General features: G+C 68.5%; 2 protein-coding genes across 3 annotated transcripts; one reads left to right on the top strand and one right to left on the bottom strand.

The window, feature by feature from the left end:
* Positions 1 to 3,930: 3,930 nt before the first annotated feature.
* Positions 3,931 to 14,018, bottom strand: GRINA (glutamate ionotropic receptor NMDA type subunit associated protein 1). The gene is made up of 7 exons (XM_082045530.1): positions 13,907 to 14,018; positions 8,172 to 8,524; positions 7,563 to 7,675; positions 7,288 to 7,488; positions 5,884 to 6,012; positions 5,286 to 5,429; positions 3,931 to 4,542 (listed from the first exon to the last, which is right to left on the bottom strand). The coding sequence occupies exons 2-7, from the start codon at positions 8,494 to 8,496 to the stop codon at positions 4,393 to 4,395; spliced, it is 1,062 nt and encodes a 353-aa protein (XP_081901656.1). The 5' UTR covers positions 8,497 to 8,524; positions 13,907 to 14,018; the 3' UTR covers positions 3,931 to 4,392.
* Positions 14,019 to 14,370: 352 nt separating this feature from the next.
* On the top strand, positions 14,371 to 24,523 carry PARP10 (poly(ADP-ribose) polymerase family member 10). 2 transcript variants are annotated; one of them, XM_082045521.1, is made up of 11 exons: positions 14,371 to 14,396; positions 14,752 to 14,914; positions 17,895 to 18,152; positions 18,809 to 19,042; positions 19,122 to 19,726; positions 19,833 to 20,045; positions 20,125 to 20,263; positions 20,889 to 21,737; positions 21,815 to 21,948; positions 22,023 to 22,200; positions 24,065 to 24,523. In XM_082045521.1, the coding sequence occupies exons 2-11, from the start codon at positions 14,752 to 14,754 to the stop codon at positions 24,385 to 24,387; spliced, it is 3,096 nt and encodes a 1,031-aa protein (XP_081901647.1). In that variant the 5' UTR covers positions 14,371 to 14,396; the 3' UTR covers positions 24,388 to 24,523. The 2 variants fall into 2 exon arrangements, with proteins under 2 accessions (XP_081901647.1, XP_081901648.1); XM_082045522.1 differs by lacking the exon at positions 14,371 to 14,396 and having other exon boundaries at positions 14,738 to 14,914; positions 22,059 to 22,200.
* Positions 24,524 to 26,488: the final 1,965 nt, after the last annotated feature.

Raw genomic sequence — 26,488 nt, 5'->3', positions numbered from 1 at the left:
GGGACTGGGGCCGCTGGAACCGGCACCACTGGGTCTGGGGCCGCTGGGACCAGGAACACTGGGAGCAGCACCACTGGGACTGGCACCACTGGGACCAGGGCCAGTGGGACCAGGAGCACTGGAACCGCGAACACTGGGACCGGGAACACTGGAACCCGCACCGCCGGGACTGGGACCGCTGGGACCGGGACCGCTGGCAGCAGCACCGCTGGGACCGCTGGGACCGCTGGGACCGGGACCGCTGGCAGCAGCACCGCTGGGACTGCTGGGACCAGGACCGCTGGCAACAGCACCGCTGGGACCGGGACCGCTGGCTGCAGCACCGCTGGGACCGCTGGCAACGGCACCGCTGGGACCGGGACCGCTGGCTACAGCACCGCTGGCAACGGCACCGCTGGGACCAGGACCGCTGGGACCGGTTTCGATGAGACCAGGACAGGTCATTTCCCACCGCTGGGGGCCGTAGTAATAGTGTTTTGGCACCGGTAGGCCTGCGGGGACAGCGACACAGTGACAGCCACCATGGGGATGGGATGGGATGGGATGGGATGGGATGGGATGGGATGGGATGGGATGGGGTGGGATGGATGGGATGGGATGGGATGGGATGGGATGGGATGGGGTGGGATGGATGGGATGGGATGGGATCGGGTGGATGGGATGGGATGAGATGGATGGGATGGGATTGGATGGGATGGGATGGATGGATGGGATGGGATGGGATGGGATGGATGGGATGGGATGGATGGATGGGATGGGATGGGATGGGATGGGATGGGATGGGATGGGATGGGATGGGATGGGATGGGATGGGATGGGATGGGATGGATGGGATGGGATGGATGGATGGGATGGGATGGGATGGGATGGGATGGGATGGGATGGGATGGGATGGGATGGGATGGATGGATGGGATGGGATGAGATGGATGGGATGGGATGGGATGGATGGATGGGATGGGATGGGATGAGATGGATGGGATGGGATGGATGGATGGATGGGATGGATGGATGGATGGGATGGGATGGAGGGATGGGATGGGATGGGATGGGATGGGGACACGATTGGATGGGATGGGTGGGGATGAGGGTGGCACTTTGGGGTTGACCCCCACCCCCCCATACTTCTGTTGGGCGCAAAGGACTCGATGAAGTCGTTGCTGCTGCTGCCGCCGAAGCCGGTGTTGAAGCTGGGGCAGCCGGAGAAGTAGCTGTGCCCGCCCGAGCCGCTCAGGCCGCCGCTGCTCAGCGTGCTGTCCCCGAGCTGGCTCGGGAGCAGGCGGTTGAACCCGCCCGAGCCGCTCAGGCCGCCGCTGCTCAGCATGGTGTCCCCAGGCTGGCTCGGGAGCAGGCGGTTGAACCCGCCCAAGCCGCTCAGGCCGCCGCTGCTCAGCGTGCTGTCCCCGAGCTGGCTCGGGAGCAGGCGGTTGAACCCGCCCGAGCCGCTCAGGCCGCCGCTGCTCAGCGTGCTGTCCCCGAACTGGCTCGGGAGCAGGCGGTTGAACCCGCCCGAGCCGCTCAGGCCGCTGCTGCTCAGCATGGTGTCCCCAAGCTGGCTCGGGAGCAGGCGGTTGAACCCGCCCGAGCCGCTCAGGCCGCCGCTGCTCAGCGTGGTGTCCCCGAGCTGGCTCTGGAACAGGCGGCTGAGCCCCAGCGACGAGTCCATGGTGCTGGCGTCCCCAGGGTAGCTCTGAAACAGGCGACCGAGCCCCAGCGACGAGTCCGGGCTGCTGGCGTCCCTGGGCTGGCTCTGGAACAGGCGGCCGAGCCCCAGCGACGAGTCCATGGTGCTGGCGTCCCCGGGCTGGCTCTGGAGCAGGCTGCTGAGCCGGGTGGACTCCCAGGGGTAGCCGCGCTGCATGTGGCTCAGCCCCAGCGACGAGTCCAGGCTGCCGGCGTGGCCGGAGGGCTGGCTGTGGAACAGCTGGCCCAGCCCCAGCGACGAGTCCAGGCTGCTGCCTGCGGGGACACGGGGGTGTCGGCACCGCGGGCGCCAGCGCGGGGCGGCGGTGGCACCGGCGCGTCCCTCACCTGAGCCGGGGAAGGGGAACTGCCCGGGGCCAGGCGCCGGGAGGGTCCCCAGGATGGGCGGCGCGGAGCTGGGGACCAGGGAGCCGGGGGGGCCGCGCACGTTGTGGCGCTGGTTGCGCTGCTCCCGCAGCTGCGCCACGATGCGCTTCAGGTCCTCGTTCTCCTGCAGCAGCGCCTGGATCTCCTGCCGCAGCCGGTCGTAAATGGCGAACACCGTGGGCCCCGTGGTTGGCGCCGCCATGGTGGCGGCCGTGCCGCTCGCTGGTGTCCTGCGGCCGGTGGCGGCGCCGGGGCGGCGGGAGGGCCCTCGCTCGCTGCCGCACGCGGGCGGCCGGGGTGACGCTGGCGGTGGCGGAAGGTTCCGCGGCGATGTCACAGAGGGACCTGCCCGCACCGCGCGGTCACTGCCACCAGGACTGCGTGGTCACCGCCACCAGGACCGCGCGGTCACTGCCATCAGGAGTGTGTGGTCACCACCACCAAGAGTGTGGGGTCACCGCCACCAGGACTGCACGGTCACCGCCACCAGGAGTGTGTGGTCACCGCCACCAGGACCGCGCGGTCACCGCCACCAGGACTGCGTGGTCACCGCCACCAGGACTGCACGGTCACCGCCACCAGGACTGCGTGGTCACCGCCACCAGGACCGCGCAGTGGCACCCGCAGCAGCTGCCACCCCCGCGGGCACGGCCAGGGCGGCAGAGCCGGGTGGCGATGGTGACAGGGACGGGGCGCAGAGGACACAGCCATGGTCACTGGCTGAATAAAGCACCGTGCGCGGCTGAGCCGCGGGCCAGCGGGGACAGACCTGAGTGTCACCAGTGACTGACCCCGAGTTTCACCAGTGACCCGAGTGACACCAGTGGCTGACCCCAAATGCCACCAGTGACAGACCCAAGTGTCACCAGTGACTGACCCTGAGTGTCACCAGTGACCCAAGTGACACCAGTGGCTGACCCCAAATGCACCAGTGACAGACCCTGAGTGCCACCAGTGACAGACCCCGAGTGCCACCAGTGACTGACCCCAAGTGTCACCAGTGACCCGAGTGACACCAGTGGCTGACCCCAAATGCCACCAGTGCCAGACCCTGAGTGCCACCAGTGACTGACCCCAAGTGCCACCAGTGACTGACCTCGAGTGCCACCGGTGACTGACCCAAGTGTCACTGGTGACAGACCCCAAGTGCCACTAGTGACTGACCCTGAGTGTCACTAGTGACAGACCCTGAGTGTCACCAGTGACTTACCCCAAGTGCCACTGGTGACTGACCCAAGTGTCACTGGTGACAGAGCCCAAGTGCCACCTGTGACAGACCCTGAGTGCCACTAGTGACTGACCCCAAGTGTCACTAGTGACAGACCCCGAGTGCCACCAATGACAGACCCTGAGTGCCACCACTGACAGACCCTGAGTGCCACTAGTGACTGAGCCTGAGTGTCACCAGTGACTGACCCGAGTGCCACCGACAGACCCTGAGTGCCACTGGTGCCAGACCCTGAGTGTGACCAGTGACTGACCCCGAGTGCCACCGGTGCCAGACCCTGAGTGTCACCAGTGACCTGAGTGTCACCAGTGACAGACCCTGAGTGCCACTGGTGCCAGACCCTGAGTGCCACCACTGACTGACCCCGAGTGTCACCAGTGACTGACCCCGAGTGCCATCACTGACACACCCCAAGTGTCCCCAGTGTCTGACCCCAAGTGTCCCCAGTGGCTGACCCCGAGTGTCACCGGTGACTGACCCAAGTGCCACCAGTGACAGACCCTGCGTGTCCCCATTTCCACCCCGAGTGCCAGCAGCGCCAGAGCCCGAGTGTGAGCGGTGCCAGCCCCACACGCCGCGGGCCGTGCCGGCTGTGCCGGCGCTGCGGGAAGCAGAGCCGGGGCCCGGCTGAACTCGAGGGAGTTTATTAACAGCAGGAGCTGGAGCCAGAACGGAGCCGCGGCCGGGGCGCCGGGACCCTGGCAGGGACGGTGGCTCAGGCGCAGAGGGGCCGGGGCCGCGCCGCGGTGCGCAGCAGCGGGTCCTGTGCCGCGCCGGGGCCGCGTGACCCTGCCGGCACGGCCGGGCCGGGGGCAGCGTGCGCGGGGAGCGGGACGGGGACAAGGGACAAAGGGACAAAGTGCTTCCAGTCCGCGTCGAACGCACGGGGGGGACGGGCCGCATTCACAGCGGGGGCGGGGGGACAGGGCTGTCACCGGGGGACCCCCACGCCCCCTGTGTCCCCCCCGGCCCGGGAGGTGACGTGAGGGCCCCGGGGTCAAAGAAACTCTAACAGGAGAACCGAGGGGTGCGATGAGAACACCGAACAGAACCGGCTACGGGGGGGCGGGGGCACGAACCGGGGCGCGGGGGGCGCTACTCCTTGGCGCGGCCGATGATGGCGAGGATGTAGAGGAAGATGTTGATGATGTCGGTGTAGAGGTTGAGCGCGGCGAACACGTACTCCTCGGGGCTCAGCGCCAGCTGCTTGTTCCCCAGGATCAGCTGCGTGTCCACCGCCAGGAACTGGGGACGGGGACGTCACCGGGGGGGACATGAGCGCCCCACACAACCCCACAGCCGCCCCAGGACCCCCTGCTCCCCCGACACCGCTGCTCAGCATCACCCTGGGGAGGGTGGGACCCCCAGAGGATGGGGGACCCCAGAGGATGGGGACACCCCCCCAGAGGATGGGACACCCCAGAGGATGGGAGACCCCAGAAGATGGGGAACCCCAGAGGATGGGGAACCCCCCTGGGAGGACAGGAAACCCCCAGGAGGATGGGACCCCCCCAGAGGATGGGGGACCCCAGAGGATGGGGACACCCCCAGGAGGACAGGGAATCCCCCAGGAGGATGGGGACCCCTTGCAGGATAATGGTGACCCCCCAGGGGGATGCAGACCCCCCCCAGGAAGACAGGGAGCCCCCCAGAAAAATGGGGATCCCTCCAGAAGGATGCACATCCCCCCAGGAGGACTGGGACCCCCCCAGGAAGACAAGGACCCCCCCTGGGAGGATGGGGACTCCCGAGGAGGGTGGAGACCCCGTGGGAGGATGGTGACCCCCCTGGGAGGTTGGGGAACCCCCGCAGGAAGACAAGGACACCCCTGGGAGGATGGAGACCCCGTGGGAGGATGGTGACCCCCCTGGGAGGTTGGGGACCCCGCCCAGGAAGACAAGGACACCCCTGGGAGGATGGAGACCCCGTGGGAGGCTGGTGACCCCCCTGGGAGGTTGGGGACCCCCCCAAAGGCAGCCCCCACTCACGCAGGTGAAGAGCAGGGCCCCCAGCGAGGCGTAGATGATGTCCAGGATGCGGTTCCGGATGAAGATGCAGAGGATGGAGAAGATGATGAGCACCACCAGGCAGACGATGAGCACGCCCCGGCACGAGGTGAAGTCGTACTTGGTCTGGGGGGGCAGAGGGAGCGAGGGGGGGTCGGACGCCCGGTTCGGAGCCCCCAGAACCAGCAGAGAACAAGGCGGGGTCATACGCCTGGTTTGGAGCCCCCAGACCCAGCAGGGAACAAGGGGGGCTCACACGCCTGGTTTGGAGCCCCCATCCAGCCTGGAGCCCCCAGACCCAGCAGGGAACAAGGGGAGGTCATACGCCTGGTTTGGAGCCCCCAGACCCAGCAAGGAACAAGGGGGGGTCATACACCAAATTAGGAGGCCCCAGCCCCAGCAATGCCTGGGGGACAGTGTACACCCCATTTGGAGCCCTCAGGCCCAGGATGGAACGAGGGGGTCCATACACCAAATTTGGAGCCCCCAGACCCAGCAGAGGGTTGGGGGGTCACCCCCTTGGTTTGGAGCCCCAGCCTCAGCAGGGCCCGGGGGGGCTGCCCCCGTCCCCCCGCCTGACCTGCAGGGAGAAGATGACGACGGTGAAGCAGACGACGACGGTGATGCCCACGGCCATGATGACGGCGTCGGTGTCGTAGAAGCTGGCGATCATCCCCACCATGTAGGACAGGCTGACGGTCAGGATGGACTGCGGGACAGACGCACGGACACCGCGTCACGCCGGCTCGGCCACCACCCGCTGGTGGTGACGCCACGTGCCCAGCGCCCTTCATACGATCCCAGGGTGTCAGGGGGTGAAGGGACCTCAAAGCTCATCCAGTGCAGCCCCCCGGAGCAGGAACACCCAGCTGAGGTTCCACAGGAAGGTGTCCAGGGGTTGGAATGTCTGCACAGAAGGAGACTCCACAACCCCCTGGGCAGCCTGGGCCAGGCTCTGCCACCCTCACCCCAACAAGTTGCTTCTCCTCTTCCAGTGGAACCTCCTGTGTTCCAGTTTGCACCCATTGCCCCTTGTCCTGTCCCTGGTTGTCACCAGCAGAGCCTGGCTCCATCCTCCTGACACTGCCCCTTTCCATCTTGATCCCCAGCAATGAGTCCCCCCTCAGTGTCCTCTTGTCCAGCTCCAGAGCCCCAGCTCCCTCAGCCTTTCCTCACACGGGAGATGCTCCACTCCCTCCAGCATCTTGGTGGCTGCGCTGGACCCTCTCCAGCAGTTCCCTGTCCTGCTGGAGCTGAGGGGCCACAGCTGGACACAATATTCCAGGTGTGGTCTCCCCAGGGCAGAGCAGAGGGGCAGGAGAACCTCTCTGACCCACTGACCACCCCCTTCTAACCCCCCCCAGGTCCCATTGGCTTCCTGGCCACAAGGGCCAGTGCTGGCTCAGCCCACAGCACCCGCTGTTCCCACCTGGTCTCCCATCCAAGCACTGACCGGGCCCGACCCTGCTGAGCTTCCCAGAGCAGATGAGATCAGGTGTTCTCAGGGTGGTATGGCTCTCTCTATATTATATATATATATATATATATATATGTTCCCAAAGTATATCCTGGTACTATCTGAACTAAATCGTCTTTTCAAGGGCAGAGCAGAGGGGCAGGAGAACCTCTCTGACCTACTGACCACCCCCTTCTAACCCGCCCCAGGTCCCATTGGCTTCCTGGCCACAAGGGCCCAGTGCTGGCTCATGGTCACCCTGCTGTCCCCAGGACCCCCAGCTCCCTTTCCCCTACACTGCTCTCTAACAGCTCATTCCCAACTTACACTGGAACCTGGGGTGGTTCTGCCCAGATTCAACACTCTACACTTGTTCTATTCCATTAATTTTCTCCCGCCCAGCTCTCAGCCTGTCCAGGTCTCTGATGGCAGCACAGCTTCCAGTGTCACCACTGCTCCCAGCGGGCGTCCCCAGAGCCGGGGCTGCCGTCACCATGTCACCCCGTCCCCGTCCCTCGCCGCGCTCACCAGGGCCACCAGGTTCCAGGGGTGCTTGCGGCGGAAGTCCCCGCAGCAGCTGAGGACGATGAGGGAGATGAAGAACACGGCGTAGGACACATAGTAGGTCCAGACGTTGCGCCGCACGAAGCCCTTGACGCCCCCCACGAAGGTGAAGACGGCCACGAAGGAGAAGGTGACGCTGAGCTGCAGCGTCAGCACCAGGAACACCTGGGGGACAGGCGGCGGTGACGGGGGGACACCCCGAAGCCCCGTGTCCCCCCCGGCGCCCGTCCCGGCCCCACCTTGCGGATGAAGGCCTGCCGGATGCTCTTGTCGTCCCAGTGCGCGCTGGGGAAGTCCTGGTTGTCATAGTAGGAGGGGGGCCCGTCCTCATGGTAGGTGCTGTGCAGGGGGGCTGTGGGGAAATGGGGTCGGGGGGGCTCAGGGGGCTGCCTGGACCCCCCAGGTCCCTGCCTGTCCCCATCCTGCCCCCTGGCCTGTCCCCGGCCCAGCCCATCCTGTCCCATCGTGTCCCTGCCGCGGTGGCCGCTCACCGACGCGGGTGACCGCGGTGCCCGGTGTCCACAGCCCGCGGGGGGGCCCGGCTCTGGCTGGGGGGGAGAGCACAGAGGGGGCTGAGGGGGGAACAGAGCTCTGAGCCCCCCAAAACCGGGCTGTCCCCACCGAGATGACAACCCCAGCGGTGTCCCCAGTGCCAGGGCCACCACTGGCACCCTGATCCAGTGAGCAGGGCCCCCCCGCCCCCAAGTACCTCATCTGGGGGCTCACAGGGCACAACACCCCCCCCGGGGGTCCCACAGCCCTGAGCTACCAGCCAGCCCCCCCCTCACCCACCCCCTCAGCACCCACCACGGGGAGACACCCCCTGTGCCCCCCACCCCGCCACTTACAGTCCTGGTCCCCGGGGACCATGGGCTGCGGCTGCGCGTACGGCGGCTGCGCGTAGGGGCCCTGGGGGTACGGCCCCGGGGGGGGGTACGGCCCGGGGGGGTAGGGCCCGGGGGGGTACGGCCCCGCCGTGGGGTACGGCCCCGGGGGGGGGTACGGCCCCGGCCCCTGCGGGAAGCCCGGCTGGTTGTAGGGCGCGGGGGGGGCGAACTGGGGCTGGGGGTACGGCCCGGGGGGGTACGGGGGCTGCGCGTAGGTGGGGGGGGCCGTGGGCTGCTGGCCCCCGAAGCCGTCGCTGGTCACCAGGAAGCTCTTCTCGTGGGACATCGTGGCCCCTCGGCTGCTGCCGCCTCCGCTGTGGGGAGAGGGGAGAGAGGGGGGGTCAGGCCTGGTGGCCGTCACCCCCCATGGTCATCACCCCCATGGCTACCAGACCCCCAGTCATCACCCCCATGGTCATCACCCCCCTGGCTATCAGACCCCCAGTCATCACCCCCATGGTCATCACCCCCATGGCTATCAGACCCCAATGGCCATCACCCCCATGGTCATCACCCCCATGGCTACCAGACCCCAATGGCCATCACCCCCATGGTCATCACCCCCATGGCTACCAGACCCCAATGGCCATCACCCCCCATGGTCATCACCCCCATGGCTATCAGACCCCCAGTCATCACCCCCATGGTCATCACCCCCATGGCTACCAGACCCCAATGGCCATCACGCCCCATGGTCATCACCCCCATGGCTACCAGACCCCAATGGCCATCACCCCCATGGTCATCACCCCCATGGCTATCAGACCCCCAGTCATCACCCCCATGGTGATGGGGGCTATCAGACCCCAATGGCCATCACCCCCCAACGTCCATCACTCCCCAATGGCCACCATCCCCAATAGCCATCACCCGCTATGGTTATCAGAACCCCGGTCATCACGCCATGGCCATGAGCCCCAATGGCCATCATCCCCAATGGTCATCACCCCCCAATGGCCATCACCCCCTTGGCCACCATCCCCAATGGCCATCATCCCCAATGGCCATCATCCCCCAATGGCCATCACCACCCAATGGCCATCATCCCCAATGGCCATCACCACCCAATGGCCATCATCCCCCAATGGCCATCATCCCCAATGGCCATCACCCCCAATGGCCATCATCCCCAATGATCATCACCCCCTTGGCCATCATCCCCAATGACCATCACCCCCTTGGCCATCACCCCCCATGGCCATCACCCCCAATGGCCATCATCCCCAATGGCCATCACCCCCAATGGCCATCATCCCCAATGATCATCACCCCCTTGGCCATCATCCCCAATGGCCATCATCCCCAATGACCATCACCTCCTTGGCCATCATCCCCAATGGCCATCAACCCCCAATGGCTATCACCTCCTTGGCCATCATCCCCAATGACCATCATCCTCCAATGGCCATCATCCCCAATGGCCATCACCTCCTTGGCCATCACCCCCCATGGCCATCACCCCCAATGGCCATCATCCCCAATGGCCATCACTCCCTTGGCCATCAACCCCAATGGCCATCACCCCCAATGGCCATCACCCCCAATAGCCATCATCCCAATGGCCATCACCCCCAATGGCCATCACCCCCAATGGCCATCATTCCCAATAGCCATCATCCCCAATGGCCATCACTCCCTTGGCCATCAACCCCAATGGCCATCACCCCCAATGGCCATCACCCCCAATAGCCATCATCCCCAATGGCCATCATCCCCAATGACCATCACCCCTTGGCCATCATCCCCAATGGCCATCATCTCTAATGACCATCATCCCCAATGATCATCACCTCCTTGGCCATCATCCCCAATGACCATCACCCCTTGGCCATCATCCCCAATGGCCATCATCCCCAATGGCCATCACCCCCAATGGCCATCACCCCCAATGGCCATCACCCCCCAGCCATCACCCACAATGGGCATCACCCCCCAGCCATCACCCCCATGGCTATCACCCCCAGCCATAACCCCCCCACAACCATCACCCCCCATGGCTGTCACTCCCAATGGCCATCACCCTCCAAGACCATAGCCCCCCAAGGGCCATAGGCCCCCCAGTCATCACTCCCACCATCCACCGCCCGCCTTGGCCATTAACCCCTAAAACCATAACCCCCAACAGCCATAACCCCCAACAGCCATCACCCCCTTGGCCATCAACCCCCCAGTCATCACTCCCACCATCCACACCCCCCATGGCCATCACCCCTCAGCCATCACCCCCCATGCTCATCACCCCTCTGGCCATCAACCCCCAAAACCATAACACCCCAACGGTCATAACCCCCCTTGGCCATCATCCCCCCACCCCGGTTACCCCCCAGGCAGCCCCGTCCCCCAGCCGTGTGGGGTCCCCGTCCCCCCGCAGTGTGGGGTCCCTGTCCCTCCGTCCCCCATCCCCCCGCAGTGTGGGGTCCCCGTCCCCCGTCCCCCTGCAGTGTGGGGTCCCTGTCCCTCCGTCCCCCATCCCCCCGCAGTGTGGGGTCCCTGTCCCCCGTCCCCCTGCAGTGTGGGGTCCCTGTCCCTCCGTCCCCCATCCCCCCGCAGTGTGGGGTCCCCGTCCCCCGTCCCCCTGCAGTGTGGGGTCCCTGTCCCTCCGTCCCCCATCCCCCCGCAGTGTGGGTCCCCGTCCCCCGTCCCCCCGCAGTGTGGGGTCCCCGTCCCCCAGCCGTGTGGGGTCCCTGTCCCCCGTCCCCCCGCAGTTGGGGTCCCGCCCCCGGTACCGCGGGGTGCCGGCCCCGCCGCTCCGGCCCGCACAAGATGGCGGCGGGCGGCAGGCCCGTTGCCATGGCAACCCCATGGCCGCCGCGGCCGCCCCCATGGCGGCCCGGCCCGGCCCGGCCGCGGCGCTGCCCCCCCCGGCACCGGCGCCGCTGCGACCCCCGCGCTCCCCCCGCGGCCGAGCGGAGCCGCCCCGGCTGTGCCGCAGCCCCGCGGCCGAGCCCCGGCCCGCCATTCACCGGCTCCGCCCGGGCCCCGATTGCAACACCGCTGCGGGAACGGCGGAGCCCGCGGCAGCCGGCACCGCGCGTCACGGGGACACGGGCCGGCACGGACCCGCGGGGACGGACACGGGTGGGCAGGGGGACAGGCAGGGACAGACAGGGACAAGGAGGGGACAGACAGGGGGACAAACAGGAACTGGCAGGGACTAGGAGGTGACAGGCAGGGACAGACAGGGGGACAGGCAGGGACAGACAGGGGGACAGGCACGGACAGACAGGGGGACAGGCACGGACAGACAGGGGGACAGACAGGGACTGGCAGGGACAAGGAGGGGACAGACGGGGGGACGGGCAGGGGAACAGGCAGGGGGCCAGGCAGAGATGGGCAGGAACTGGCAGGGACAAGAGGTGACAGACAGGGACAGGCAGGGGGACAGGCAGGGACGGGCAGGGACAAGGAGGGGACAGGCAGGGGGACAGGCAGGGGGACAGACAGGGGGACAGACAGAGGGACAGGCAGAGGGACAGACAGGGCCAGGCAGGGACTGGCAGGGACAAGGAGGGGACAGACAGGGGGACAGGTAGAGGGACAGGCAGGGGGACAGGCAGGGACAAGGAGGGGACAGGCAGGGGGACAGGCAGGGGGGACAGGGCCGGCAGCTCCCGCAGGCCGGCAGCGCAGCCCGGCCAGCCCTGCGCAGCCCGTCCCGCGGCACGGCCGGTGCCGCAGCCAGCGCCGCTGCCACCGGGCACCGGCACCGGGCCAGCGCCGGGCCGAGGGCCGGCCCGTGCGGCACAACCGGGGCTGCTGGCCCACGGCACACCGGGCACACAGCATGGGGGGCACACAGCATGGGGGGCAGGGGGGGCATGCAGTGTGGGGGGCACCCTGCATGGGTGCAGGGGGCATGTGGCACAGGGTGCACCCCGTATGGGTGACATGGGGTGCACGAGATGTGGGGTGCAGGGGTGCAGGCAGCATGGGGGGGCACTGAGTACATGGGGTGCGTGTGACATGGGGTGCATGTGACACGGGGTGCATGTGACACAGGGTGCACGGGGTGCGTGTGCCACGGGGTGCAGGGGTGCATGTGCCACGGGGTGCAGGGGTGCACGCAGCACAGGGTGCATGGGGTGCAGGTGTGGGTGCAGAACGGGGCGCAGGGAGGCGCGTGTGACATGGGGTGTGTGTGAGATGGCGCGTGTGTGACATGCGGCACGTGTGACCGGGGTGGCACACTGCGCACAGGGTGCGTGTGACATGGGCTGCGTGTGGCATGGGATGCAGGGGTGCGTGTGACACGGGGTGCAGGGGGTGCGTGTGACACGGGGTGCGTGTGACACGGGGTGCAGGGGGTGCGTGTGAAACGGGGTGCGTGTGACACGGGGTGCAGGGGGTGCGTGTGACACGGGGTGCAGGGGGTGCGTGTGACACGGGGTGCGTGTGACACAGGGTGCAGGGGGTGCGTGTGACACGGGTGCAGGGGGTGCGTGTGACACGGAGTGCGTGTGACATGGGGTGCGTGTGACACGGGGTGCAGGGGGTGCATGCAGCACGGGGTGCAGGGGGTGCGTGTGACACAGAGTGTAGGGCTGCGTGTGACACAGGGTGCGTGTGACACGGGGTGCGTGTGACACAGGGTGCAGGGGGTGCATGTGACACAGGGTGCGTGTGACACGGGGTGCGTGTGACACGGGGTGCAGGGGGTGCGTGTGACACGGGGTGCGTGTGACACAGAGTGCAGGGGTTGCGTGTGACACAGGGTGCGTGTGACACAGGGTGCGTGTGACACGGGGTGCGTGTGACACGGGGTGCAGGGGGTGCGTGTGACACGGGGTGCGTGTGACACGGGGTGCAGGGGTTGCGTGTGACACAGGGTGCGTGTGACACAGGGTGCAGGGGTGCATGGGGCAGCCGCAGCGCAGGCTGCACAGCTCCATGTAGCACGGGGTGCACGGGGTGCACAGCTGGATGTGGCATGGGGTGCAGGGGGTACAGAGGGTGCGGGGGTGCAGGCTGCACAGCTGGATGTGGCACGAGGTGCAGGGGGTGCAGGCTGCACAGCTGGATGTGGCACAGGGTGCAGGGATGTGGGGGTGACAGCTGCACAGCTGGATGTGGCGGGGGGAGTGGGGGGTGCAGGGGGTGCAGGCTGCACAGCTGGATGTGGCAGGGGTGCAGGGATGTGGGGGTGCAGGCTGCACAGCTGGCCGTGGCACGGGGTGCAGGGATGTGGGGGTGACGGCTGCACAGCTGGATGTGACACGGGGTGCAGGGATGTGGGGGTGCAGGCTGCCCAGCTGGCCGTGGCACGGGGTGCAGGGGTGCGGGGGTGCGGGGGTGCGGGCTGCCCAGCTGGCCGTGGCACGGGGTGCAGGGGCTGCCCCCCCGCCGGTTGTTCCCGGAGCCCGTAAGCGGCTTTGCCGTGACGCCCGGTAATGCCCCAGCGCGGCCTATTTACGGCAGCATCAATCCTAATCCCCGCAGGGGGGGCGGCCGCGGGCCCCCCTGCCCACGGGACCGGGGTCCCGCCCGCAGAGAGCCCGCAGTGCGGCCCGGCCCGCCCGGTCCCCCCCGCCGCCCGGTTGCGACACCCCCGGCCCGGCCGCTGCGGAATGCGACAGAGCGCTGCGGGGGGGGGGGGGGCGCTCAGGGGCGGCGCCGAGGCCTCCGCGTCCCCCTCCCCCCGCACACCGGGACCCCCCTCCGGTGCGGCGGGACCCCCCCCATCCCCGGACCCCGCTCACCGGGCCGGGCCGTGCGGCAGCGCTGCCTCCGCTCCGCTCCGCTGGGCGGCGCCTCCGGGAACGGGCGGGGCCTCGGCGGGGGCGGGGCTTCCAGCGAGGGGGCGGGAGCACTGAGGCGGCGCTCCGCCCTCACTAGGCGGGGCCTGAGGGAGGGGCGGGGCTGTGCCGCAGGGCTGCGACCGCCGGGGCGGGGCTTGCTGGGATGGGCGTGGCCTCGCACAGAGCGCCCCCGTGTGGCGCGGCGCGGCGCTGCCTCGCCTGCCGCCCGTTCCCGCCCGTTCGTGCCTGGTTGTGCCCGTTTGTTCCCGTTTGTTCCCCTTCCCGCCCGTCCCCCGGGACCAGGGCTGGTTTCCCCATGTCACGCGTGGGGCCGGTCCCGTGTCCGCCACCCCCGAGGCCCCGCCCTCGCTCCCTCCACTTCCCGTTCCCGGGTTCCCCCGCCCCGTTTCGGTTTCGTTTCGCTGCCGGGGCGGAGCTCGAGCGCTGCCCGGTGCGTGGTGGGGGGTCCTGCCCCGGGGCCTCACCCGGGGGCTGGGGGGCACCAGGGGGTCCCTGGGCCGGGGAATGGGGGGGGCACGTGGGGCTTGGGGGTCACACGTGGGTGCGTATTGGGGGGGTCTTTGGTACCGGGGGGACACCCCGGGGCTGGGGGGCACCAGGGGGTCCCTGGTCTGGGGAATGGGGGGCGGTACGTGGGGTTTGCGTCCTTGGGGGCACCCTGGGGCTCGGGGGGCAGACTTGGCTGGGACGGGGGCGGGGGGTGAAGAGGGTCCCGTCCCCCCAACTCGTAGAGGGTGGGGCAGGATGGGGGGTTCTGGGGGTGTCCCCAACCCGCGTGTGCGCAGATGGAGGCGGGGGCGGTGCTGGCCGTGCGGGGCGCCCCCCCCGGCACCCCCGAGGAGCTGCTGGTGCTGTACTTCGAGAGCCGGCGGCGCTCGGGGGGGGGCCCGGTGCGGAGCTGCCAGCGCCTCGGGCCCCTCCTCTTCCTCACCTTCGAGAGCCAGCGCGGTGAGCGGCACTGGGAGCACTGGGACGGACTGGGGCACCCAGCGCCACTGCGAGCGCTGGGATGGGGCACAGTGGGGTCCCTGTTCCCACTGGGAGCACTGGGATGGGGCACAGTGGGGTCCCTGTTCCCACTGGGAGCACTGGGATGGGGCACAATGGGGTCCCTGTTGTCACTGGGAGCACTGGGATGGGGCACAATGGGGTCCCAGTTGTCACTGGGAGCACTGGGATGGGGCACAATGGGGTCCCTGTTGTCACTGGGAGCACTGGGATGGGACATAATGGGGTCCCTGTTGTCACTGGGAGCACTGGGATGGGGCACAATGGGGTCCCTGTTCCCACTGGGAGCACTGGGATGGGGCACAATGGGGTCCCTGTTGTCACTGGGAGCACTGGGATGGGACATAATGGGGTCCCTGTTGTCACTGGGAGCACTGGGATGGGGCACAATGGGGTCCCTGTTCCCACTGGGAGCACTGGGATGGGGCACAATGGGGTCCCTGTTCCCACTGGGAGCACTGGGATGGGGCACAATGGGGTCCCTGTTCCCACTGGGAGCACTGGGATGGGCACAATGGGGTCCCTGTTCCCACTGGGAGCACTGGGATGGGCACAATGGGGTCCCTGTTGTCACTGGGAGCACTGGGATGGGGCACAATGGGGTCCCTGTTGTCACTGGGAGCACTGGGATGGGACATAATGGGGTCCCTGTTGTCACTGGGAGCACTGGGATGGGGCACAATGGGGTCCCTGTTCCCACTGGGAGCACTGGGATGGGGCACAATGGGGTCCCTGTTGTCACTGGGAGCACTGGGATGGGACATAATGGGGTCCCTGTTGTCACTGGGAGCACTGGGATGGGGCACAATGGGGTCCCTGTTCCCACTGGGAGCACTGGGATGGGGCACAATGGGGTCCCTGTTCCCACTGGGAGCACTGGGATGGGCACAATGGGGTCCCAGTTGTCACTGGGAGCACTGGGATGGGGCACAATGGGGTCCCTGTTCCCACTGGGAGCACTGGGATGGGGCACAATGGGGTCCCTGTTCCCACTGGGAGCACTGGGATGGGCACAATGGGGTCCCTGTTCCCACTGGGAGCACTGGGATGGGCACAATGGGGTCCCTGTTCCCACTGGGAGCACTGGGAGGGACTGGGGGGACCCAGCCCCACTGGGAGCACTGGGATGGGGCACAATGGGGTCCCTGTTGTCACTGGAAGCACTGGGATGGGGCACAATGGGGTCCCTGTTGTCACTGGGAGCACTGGGATGGGGCACAATGGGGTCCCTGTTCCCACTGGGAGCACTGGGATGGGGCACAATGGGGTCCCTGTTCCCACTGGGAGCACTGGGATGGGGCACAATGGGGTCCCAGTTGTCACTGGGAGCACTGGGATGGGGCACAGTGGGGTCCCTGTTCCCACTGGGAGCACTGGGATGGGGCACAATGGGGTCCCTGTTGTCACTGGGAGCACTGGGATGGGGCACAATGGGGTCCCAGTTGTCACTGGGAGCACTGGGATGGGGCACAATGGGGTCCCTGTTGTCACTGGGAGCACTGGGATGGGACATAATGGGGTCCCTGTTGTCACTGGGAGCACTGGGATGGGGCACAATGGGGACCCTGTTGTCACTGGGAGCACTGGGATGGGGCACAATGGGGTCCCTGTTCCCACTGGGAGCACTGGGATGGGCACAATGGGGTCCCAGTTGTCACTGGGAGCACTGGGATGGGGCACAATGGGGTCCCTGTTCCCACTGGGAGCACTGGGATGGGGCACAATGGGGTCCCTGTTCCCACTGGGAGCACTGGGATGGGACACAATGGGGTCCCAGTTGTCACTGGGAGCACTGGGATGTGGCACAATGGGGTCCCAGTTGTCACTGGGAACACTGGGACGGACCGGGGGACCCAGCCCCACTGGGAGCACTGGGATGGGGCACAATGGGGTCCCAGTTGTCACTGGGAGCACTGGGATGGGGCACAATGGGGTCCCTGTTCCCACTGGGAGCACTGGGATGGGGCACAATGGGGTCCCTGTTGTCACTGGGAGCACTGGGATGGGGCACAATGGGGACCAAGCCCCACTGGGAGCACTGGGATGGGACACAATGGGGTCCCTGTTGTCATTGGGAGCACTGGGATGGGACACAATGGGGTCCCAGTTGTCACTGGGAACACTGGGACGGACCGGGGGACCCAGCCCCACTGGGAGCACTGGGATGGGGCACAATGGGGTCCCAGTTGTCACTGGGAGCACTGGGATGGGGCACAATGGGGTCCCTGTTCCCACTGGGAGCACTGGGATGGGGCACAATGGGGTCCCAGTTGTCACTGGGAGCACTGGGATGGGACACAATGGGGTCCCTGTTCCCACTGGGAGCACTGGGATGGGGCACAATGGGGTCCCTGTTCCCACTGGGAGCACTGGGATGGGGCACAATGGGGTCCCTGTTCCCACTGGGAGCACTGGGATGGGCACAATGGGGTCCCTGTTCCCACTGGGAGCACTGGGATGGGACACAATGGGGTCCCTGTTGTCACTGGGAGCACTGGGATGGGGCACAATGTGGTCCCTATTGTCACTGGGAGGCACTGGGATGGGGCACAGTGTGGTCCCTGTTCTCACTGGGAGCACTGGTAGGTGCTGTGGGTCCCCCAGCCCCACTGGGAGCACTGGGATGGGGCACAATGGGGTCCCTGTTCCCACTGGGAGCACTGGGATGGGGCACAATGGGGTCCCTGTTCCCACTGGGAGCACTGGGATGGGGCACAATGGGGTCCCTGTTCCCACTGGGAGCACTGGGATGGGGCACAATGGGGTCCCAGTTGTCACTGGGAGCACTGGGATGGGGCACAATGGGGTCCCTGTTGTCACTGGGAGCACTGGGACGGACTGGGGGACCCAGCCCCACCGGGAGCACTGGTGGGTGCTGCGCCCCCCGTTTGGCACAGGGTGACCCCGTGTCCCCCTTCAGACGCCCAGAACGTGCTGGCCCAGGGCAGCCACCGGCTGGGGGAACTGGAGCTGCGGGTGCTCCCGGCGCCCCCCTGGGACCCCCGGCACCTGCTGCTGGGGGGCCTGGAGCCCCGGGACCCCCCCGAGCGCCTGGAGCCGCTGCTGGAGCCGCTGCTGGAGCCGCTGCTGGGCCGGCCCCGCGGCTCCGTCGGCGTGTGCCGGGGCCCCCTGCCCGGCACGGCCCTGCTGAGCCTGCGGGACCCCCTGAGCCCCACAGGTGGGACGCGGCGCGGGGGCCGGGGGCCGGGACCCCCTCGCTCTGGGTTGGGGGCTGGGAGCACTGGGGTGATGGGTTGGGGTGCTGGGAGCACTGGGATGGGGGGTTGGGGTGCTGGGGGCACTGGGGTGAGGGTTGGGGTGCTGGGAGCACTGGGATGATGGGTTGGGGTGCTGGGAGCACTGGGGTGATGGGTTGGGGTGCTGGGGGCACTGGGGTGAGGGTTGGGGTGCTGGGAGCACTGGGATGAGGGGTTGGGGTGCTGGGAGCACTGGGGTGATGGGTTGAGGTTCGGGGCTGCGGTGCTGCCTGGCACCAAAGCGGTGTTTTGGGGTGCAGTCTGTGGCACTGTTTGCCACCAGGACAGTGTTTTGGGGTGCAGTCTGTGGCAGTGCTTGCCAGCAGGCCAGTGTTTTGGGGTGCCAGGTCTGTGCTGCTACTTGGCACTGGGACGGTGTTTAGGGGCGCAGGGTCCATGGTGCAGCACCAGTGCCAGGACAACATTTTGGGGTGCAGGGCTGTGGTGCTGCCGCGCACCAGGATGCTGCTTTGGGCTGCGGGGCCTGTGGCATCACCCGGCACCAGGGCGGCATTTCGGGGCGCGGCGCCGCGGCACCGGGTGCTGCCGCGGTTCCCCAGCCCCGCTGTCCCGGCAGAGCTGGCGGCGGCGGAGCAGCGCGCGCAGCGGGGGGGCCCGGGGGGGTCGGCGCTGGCGCTGCTGCGGCTGCCGCAGACCCCCAGCGTGCTGGTGCGCGCGGCGGCGCCGGCGCTGAGCCGCGACCTGCTGGAGCTTTACTTCGAGAACCGGCGCAGCGGCGGCGGCAGCGTGCGGGACGTGCGGCTGCTGCCCGGCGCCTCCGCCGCCATCGTCACCTTCCGGGAGCCGGCAGGTGAGCGGGGACGCCGGGGCCGCGCCGGGGGACGCCGGGGAACGCGCCCGGCGCCGCTGCCTGTCCCGTCCCCCCGCAGCGGCGCAGCGGGTGCTGCAGAGGCCACACCGGCTGCAGGACACAGCGCTGGCGCTCGCCCCACACTACCCCTTCCTGGAGCCGCCCCAGGGGGACGCGGAGCCCCCGCCGGACACAGAGCCTCCAGTGGACACGGAGCCCCCACCAGACACGGAGCCCCTGCCGGACACGGAGCCCCCACTGGACATGGAGCTCCTGTTGGACGTGAACCCGCTGGACATGGAGCTGCTGGACACGGAGCCGCTGCCAGTCATGGTTCCCCCACTGGAGCCGGCACCACCACCAGCTGTGCTCCCCCCGGCACCTGCCAGGCTGGAGGTGGTAGAGCCGGCAGAGCCGCAGGCGTCAAGGCCGGTGCCGGGGGTGCCACTGGCTGCTGTCCTGGAGGGGCCTGTTGATGGGGACGTGGCCGGTGACGATGCAGCCGGTGACGAGGACGTGACCATCGCGGGCTGGTGCCAGGAGGGGCCGGCGCAGGACGAGGTGCTGGTGCCGGCGGAGCCGGGGGCCGTGCGGTACCTGCAGCGGCACTACCAGGACCTGCTGGGCAGCATCGCCGACGTGTCCCTGCTGCCGCTGGAGGGCGACGACATCGCCGGCTTCCGGGTGAGTGGCGGGCGGGCGGCTCCCGGCGCCGCGGTGCCCGGCGCGGAGCTGACCCTGTGGCACCGCGGTGCCCGGCGCGGAGCTGACCGTGCGGTGCCGTGGGCAGGTGCGCGGGGAGCCGGGCCGGTGCCGCGCGGCCGCCGAGTTCGTGCAGAGCCTGCTGGGCAGCGTGGGCGCGCAGAGCGTCACCGTGCGGCTCCCCGGCGTGGCGCGGTTCCTGCGGGACAGCGGCGGGCAGAGCGTCCTGCGCCAGCTGGAGCGGCGCTACCAGTGCGTGGCGCACCTGCACGGCGCCGCCTGGAGCCCCCCGGACCCGCAGGTACCGCCGCGCTGGGGCGGGGGGGTTGTACCGGTCGCCGCCGCGCGCGGTGACGCCGGCGCGTCCGCTGACGCCGCAGCTGGAGCTGCTGGAGCTGCTGCCCCCGAGCTGCCAATGGGAGCCCCTGCCCGCGGCACCGCCTGCGCAGCACCACGACCTGCACGATGACACCGGCGGGGGCGACGGTGACGATGGGGACAGCGTTCACTCCAACATCGGTGAGGGCTGGGGGCGCTGCTCCGGTACCCGCTGTGCCGGGGCCGCCGCGGGAGGGGCTGGGGGTGCCGGGTCCCCCTGTGCCGCGGTTGGGGCTGGTGCTTGGTGTTGTCACTGGTGCTGTGGTTGACGCCGCAGTCAGGGCTCTGGGTGATGTTGCGGTGGGGCCTAATGTTGACACGGCCGTTGGGTCTGCAGTTGACACCACGGCTGGGTCTGCGGTTGACGCTGCGGTTGGGTCTATGGTTGATGTCGCAGTTGGGTCTGTGGCTGACGCCGCAGTTGGGGCTGTGGTTGACACCGTGGTCAGGGCTGTGGTTGACGTTGCAGTGGGGCCTAATGTTGACGCCGCGGTTGGGTCTGTGGTTGACGCCATGGTTGGGTCTGCGGTTGATGCCACGGTTGGGTCTGCGGTGGACACCGCAGTTGGGTCTGCGGTTGACGCCGCAGTTGGGTCTGCGGTTGACGCCGTGGTTGGGTCTGTGTTTGACGCCACGGTTGGGTCTATGGTTGATGCCGCAGTTGGGTCTGTGGTTGGCACTGTGGTTGGGTCTGTGCTTGACGCCGTGCTCAGGGCTGGCATTGGTGCCGTGGCCATTGCCGGCGCTGACCCCCATCTCCCCGCAGAGGAGATCAAGGAGCTGCTGGCCGCTCTGCGTCCTGATGAAGCCACCGGCGAAGAGGCCGCCGCACTGCCCCCCGGCGACACGGCCATGGAGCAGGAGCCCGAGGCCGATCCCGGCGCCGGCGGTGACACCGGGGCAGAGGAGGAGGCGCAGCTGGCGCTGGCGGTGCAGCGCTCCATGGACAGCACGTGGCGCGAGGATGAGGAGCTGGCGCGCGCCACCGCGCTGTCCCTGCGCTGCCGGCGCCGGGAGGAGGAGGAGGAGGAGGAGGCGGCGGCCGCGGGGCTGCTGGCGGCGCTGGAGGCGTCTCTGGAGGAGGCGGCGGAGGCGGCAGACACGGCGCAGGTGACGCTGTTCTGCGCCTTTGAGCGGGACGCGGCGGCGGCGCCGCGGGAGCTGGAGCAGGCGCTGTGCCGGCGGCTGCGGGCGCGGAAGGTGGCGAGCGAGCGGCTGCGGGCGCTGCCGGGCGCCGTGCGGCCCTGCCTGGCGCTGCTGCAGCGCCGGCACGCCGTGCGCCTGGACCTGCGCGCCGGCGCCGCCACGCTGCGCGGCTTTGCCGAGTACACCGCGCCCGCCGCCCGCGACCTGGCGCGGCTGCTGCAGCGCCTGCCCCAGCACCAGCCCCCCGCTGCGCGCTGGGTGCGCTGGGACCACGGCGGCACCGCCGTCCCCTATGGCCCCGAGGCCGCGGCGCTGCTGGAGCACGCGTGGCAGCGCCGGGAGCGCCGGCTGGAGCTGCTGCTGGATGGGCGGCCCGTCGCCATTGACCTGCGGCGCATGGAGGAGCTGGACGTCGGCACCGCCGCCACCGCCACCATCTCCCGCAGCTGCCCCCCCGCCGGCCTGCTCGGTGCGTGCGGCCGCCCCGGCGCTGCCCCCCGCCGCGGGGCGGTGCCGCGGTGCGCTCACCGGGGCCGTGTGCGGCAGGGCTGGCGGCACCGGGGCCGGAGGACGAGGTGCGGCTGCTGCCGCTGCCCGAGGACTCGCCCGAGTTCCGCGACGCCGTCGGCCATTTCTACGCCACGCTGGACGAGCTCGGCGGCACCATCGCCGTGGTGCAGGTGGGCGCCGGCGGCGCCGGGGGCCGCGGGAGCCGCACGGCGAGCCCGGCTGAGCGCCCGCGGTGCCGCGGCAGGTGCAGAAGCTGATCCACCCGCTGCTGTACGAGCAGTACCGGCTCAAGAAGGGCAGCATGGAGCGCGCCGGCGCCGCCGGCACCGCCGTGGAGCGCGTCCTGTTCCACGGCACCACCGAGAGCGCCAGCCGCGAGATCTGCCTGCACGGCTTCAACCGCAGCTTCTGCGGCAGGAACGGTGAGCGGCCGCGGCGGCGCCGGAGCGCCGAGGGGGGCGCCGGGGTGGGGGGCGCCGGCACCGGCAGCGCCGCGGTGGGGCTGGAGGAGAGGGTTGGGGGTGAAATTGGGGGTTTTAGGGGTGAAATTGGGGTCCTTGGGGGTGAAATTTGGGGTTTTAGGGGGTGAAATTGGGGATGGTTTCATGGGTGAAATTGGGATTTGGGGGGGGGATGAAATTGGGGGTTTTTGGGGATAAAATTGGGGATTTTTGGGGGGTGAAATCTGGGATTTTTGGGGGTGAAATCTGGGACTTTTGGGGGTGAAATTGGGGATTTTTTGGGTGTGAAATTGAGGGTTTTGGGGGTGAAATTGGGGAGTTAGGAGGCGAAATTGAGGGGCTTGGGGGTGTGAAATTGGGGCTTTTGGGGGTGAAAATGGGATCTTTGGGGGTTGAAATTGGGGACTTTTGGGGGTAAAATTGGGGATTTTTGGGGGTGAAACTGGGGGTTTGGGGGGTGAAATTGGGGATTTTTGGGGGTGAAATGGGGGTTTTGGGGGTAAACCTGGGATTTTGGGGGTGAAATTGGGGACTTTTGGGGGTGTGAAACTGGGATTTTGAGGGTGAAATGGGGGTTTTGGGGTTGAACCTGGGATTTTTGGGGTTGAAACTGGGATTTTGGGGGTGAAACTGGGATTTTGGGGGTGGAATGGGGGTTTTGGGTTGCAATGGGGTTTTGGGGTGCAATGGGTTGGGGTGCAATGCATTGGCGTGGAAGGGGTTGGGGTGCAATGGTTTTGGGGTGCCATGGGTCGGCGTGGAAGCGGTTGGGGTGCAATGGTTTTGGGGTGCCATGGGTTGGGGTGCAATGGTTTGGGGTGCAGTGGGTTGGTGTGGAATGGGTTGGGGTGCCATGGGTTGGGGTGCCATGGGTTGGGGTGCCAGGGGTCGGCGTGGAGGCGGTTGGGGTGCCATGGGTTGGTGTGGAGGGTTTGGGGTGGAATGGTTTTGGGGTGCAATGGTTTGGGGTGCAATGGGTTGAGGTGCAATGGTTTGGGGTGCCATGGGTTGGGGTGCCATGGGTTGGGGTGCCGCGGGTTGGGGTGCAATGGGTTGGGGTGGAAGTGGTTAGGGTGCCATGGATTGGTGTGGAAGGGTTTGGGGTGCCATGGGTTGGTGTGGAAGTGTTTTGGGGCGCAATGGTTTTGGGGCGCAATGGTTTTGGGGTGCAATGGGTTTTGGGTGGAAGGGGTTGGTGTGGAAGGGGTTGGGGTGCAATTGGTTGGGGTGCCATGGGTTGGCGTGGAAGCAGTTGGGGTGCCATGGTTTTGGGGTGCCATGGGTTGGGGGTGCCATGGGTTGGGGGTGCCATGGTTTTGGGGTGCCATGGGTTGGCGCGGAAGTGGTTGGGGTGCCATGGTTTGGGGTGCAATGGTTTTAGGGTGCCATGGGTTGGGTGCAGTGGTTTTGGGGTGCAGTGGTTTTGGGGTGCAGTGGTTTGGGGTGCAGTGGTTTTGGGGTGCAGTGGTTTGGGGTGCCGTGGGCTGGCGCGGCAGCGGTTGGGGTGCAGTGGTTTGGGGTGCCATTGTTTGGGGTGCCGTGGGTCGGCGTGGCAGCGGTTGGGGTGCAGTGGTTTGGGGTGCCGTGGTTTGGGGTGCCGTGGTTTGGGGTGCAGTGGTTTTGGGGTGCAGTGGTTTGGGGTGCCATGGGTTGGGGTGCAGTGGTTTGGGGTGCACTGTTTTTGGGGTGCCATGGTTTGGGGTGCCGTGGTTTTGGGGTGCAGCGGTTTGGGGTGCCGTGGTTTTGGGGTGCCGCGGTTTGGGGTGCCGTGGTTTGGGTGCCGTGGGTGGGCGCGGCAGCGGTGTGTGACGCGCGGGTGCCGCAGCGGCGCTCTACGGGCTCGGCGTGTACTTCGCGGCGCGCGCGGCGCTGTCGGCGCGGGATCGCTACTCGCCGCGCGGCCCCGGCGGCGCCAAGTTCGTGTTCGTGGCCAAGGTGCTGACCGGGGCGTTCACCGGGGGGGCGCCGGGGCTGCGCGTGCCCCCCCCCCGGCCCGGCCCCGGGCCCCCCCGGCGCTTCGACAGCGTGGTGGACGACCCCCGGCACCCCGCCATCTTCGTCATCTTCAACGACACCCAGGCCTACCCCCAGTACCTGCTCACCTGCCGCCACCGCGGGGACCCCCCCAGCCCCCCCGAGCCCCCCTGAGCCCCCCCAAACCCCCTTGGTCCCCCCGATGTCTCCTGAGCCCCCCGAGCCCACCTGAGCACCCCAAATCCCTCTGGGCCCCCCTGATACCCCGTGAGCCCCCCCAACCCCCTGAGCCCACCTGAGCACCCCCAAACCCCCCCAAGCCCACCTGATGTCTCCTGAGCCCCCCTGAGCACCCCCAAACGCCCCTGGGCCTTCCCTGATGTCTCCTGAGCCCCCCCAAATCCCCTGATGCCCCCTGAGCCCCCCCAAACCCCCGTGGGTCCCCCCGATGCCCCCTGAGCACCCCTGAACCCCCCCACACCCCCTGCCCCCACTGAGCCCCCCAGACCCCTGGTACCACCAGCCCTGCTGGGGGGCACCGGGGCCCCCAATGGGCCCCGGGGGGTTTGGGGTCTGGGGGCTCCCCCATGGGCCCCGGGGGCTCAGGCCGTGGGGGGTCCCACTTTGCCCCCCCCAGATGTGGGGGTCTCAGGGACAGCGGTGCAATCTGGGTGGAAGTGGCAATAAAGGTGCAGCGTTACCCTGTGTCCCCCGGGGGGGCTGCGGGTTGGGCTCCCTTTGGGCTCAGCCCATGTCTGGGGGACAGGGGGCCCCCAGGTTTGTTTGTCCCCCCATCCCGGGGTTGGTCCCTCGGGGGGTCCCCGGGCCGGCTGTGCCGGGTTCATTCCGCCCCCCCCGGCTGCCCTTGGGGTCCCCCCTCCCCACCGCAGGAACATGTGGCCCCGGGGCGGGATCGGGCCCTTCCTGCCCCCCCCGGCCGGGCGCGGCCGCTCGGCTCTGCGCTTTGGCACCGGCTTTGGCAGCAGTTTTGGCAGCGGCTTTGGCTCCGGCTTTGGCAGCAACGGGAACGGGCCGGAATGTTCCTTCCCCTGCTGCCGTTAACCCTGCCCGTGCTGCTGCCTCCTGCCTGCCCTGCCTTCCCCTGCCTGCCCTGCCCGCACCTGCCTGCTCCTGCCGGCTCCTGCCTGTTCCTGCCTGCCCCTGCCTGCCCTGCCTGCTCCTGCCTGCCCGTGGCTGTTCCTGCCCGCCCCTGCCTGCCCTGCCCGCCCCTGCCTGCCCCTGCCTGTTCCTGCCTGCCCTGCCCGCCCTGCCCGCCCCGGGCTGGCCCCATGGCGGGGGCAGCAGGCAGGGATGGGGACAGGGGACCGGGGACACCCCACAGCATCGCCCCATGGCTGGCGGGGTGTCCGTTGGGTGCGGGGGACACGCGGGGGGACAGGGGACACACGGGGTGCAGGGGACACACGGGGGGACAGGGGACACACGGGGTGCAGGGACACAGGGGGACAGGGGACACACGGGGTGCAGGGGACACATGGGGGGACAGGGGACACACGGGGTGCAGGGACACAGGGGGACAGGGGACACACGGGGTGCGGGAGACACACGGGGGGACAGGAGACACACGAGGGGACAGGGGACACACGGGGTGCGGGGGACACGCGGGGGGGACAGGGGACACACGGGGTGCAGGGGACACGCGGGGTGCGGGGGACACACGGGGTGCAGGGACACGGGGGGACAGGGGACACACGGGGTGCGGGGGACACGCGGGGTGCAGGGACACGGGGGGACAGGGGACACACGGGGTGCGGGGGACACGCGGGGGGGACAGGGGACACACGGGGTGCAGGGGACACGCGGGGTGCGGGGACACACGGGGTGCAGGGACACGGGGGGACAGGGGACACACGGGGTGCGGGGGACACGCGGGGTGCAGGGACACGGGGGGACAGGGGACACACGGGGTGCGGGGGACACGCGGGGTGCAGGGACACGGGGACCTGGGACAGGGTGGCAGAGCCAGACAGGGTTCGGGCTGGCAGGAGCGGGGGCTTCGCGAGGGACAGCCCTGTCCCCCCCCAGCCCTGTCCCCAAAGCCCTGTCCGCCCAGTCCTGTCCCCCCCCAGCCCTGTCCCCCCCCAGCCCTGTCCCCAAAGCCCTGTCCGCCCAGCCCTGTCCCCCCCCAGCCCTGTGTCCCCCCAGCCCTGTGTCCCCCAGCCCTGTCCCGCCAGCCCTGTGTCCCCCAGCCCTGTGTCCCCCAGCCCCGTGTCCCCCCAGCCCCGTGTCCCCCCAGCCCCGTGTCCCCCAGCCC

Source organism: Streptopelia decaocto, assembly GCF_964273445.1.
Source record: "Streptopelia decaocto genome assembly, chromosome: 2".
NCBI lineage: Eukaryota > Metazoa > Chordata > Aves > Columbiformes > Columbidae > Streptopelia > Streptopelia decaocto.
The sequence above is the reverse complement of the archived record's forward strand: the minus strand, read 5'-3'. Positions and strand labels throughout refer to the sequence as shown.

What these genes read in the sequence shown, in the direction of transcription:
- GRINA (XM_082045530.1), bottom strand. Translation starts at nt 8,496, where the DNA reads ATGTCCCACGAGAAGAGCTTCCTGGTGACCAGCGACGGCTTCGGGGGC. An exon ending in GGCAGGCCTTCATCCGCAAG is followed by an intron (nt 7,489 to 7,562) that starts GTGGGGCCGGGA and finishes CCTGTCCCCCAG; the next exon opens with GTGTTCCTGGTGCTGACGCT. An exon ending in GGGCCCTGCTCTTCACCTGC is followed by an intron (nt 4,543 to 5,285) that starts GTGAGTGGGGGC and finishes CCCCGTCCCCAG; the next exon opens with TTCCTGGCGGTGGACACGCA.
- PARP10 (XM_082045521.1), top strand. Translation starts at nt 14,752, where the DNA reads ATGGAGGCGGGGGCGGTGCTGGCCGTGCGGGGCGCCCCCCCCGGCACC. An exon ending in CCCCCCCGCCGGCCTGCTCG is followed by an intron (nt 21,738 to 21,814) that starts GTGCGTGCGGCC and finishes CGTGTGCGGCAG; the next exon opens with GGCTGGCGGCACCGGGGCCG. An exon ending in CAGCTTCTGCGGCAGGAACG is followed by an intron (nt 22,201 to 24,064) that starts GTGAGCGGCCGC and finishes CGGGTGCCGCAG; the next exon opens with CGGCGCTCTACGGGCTCGGC.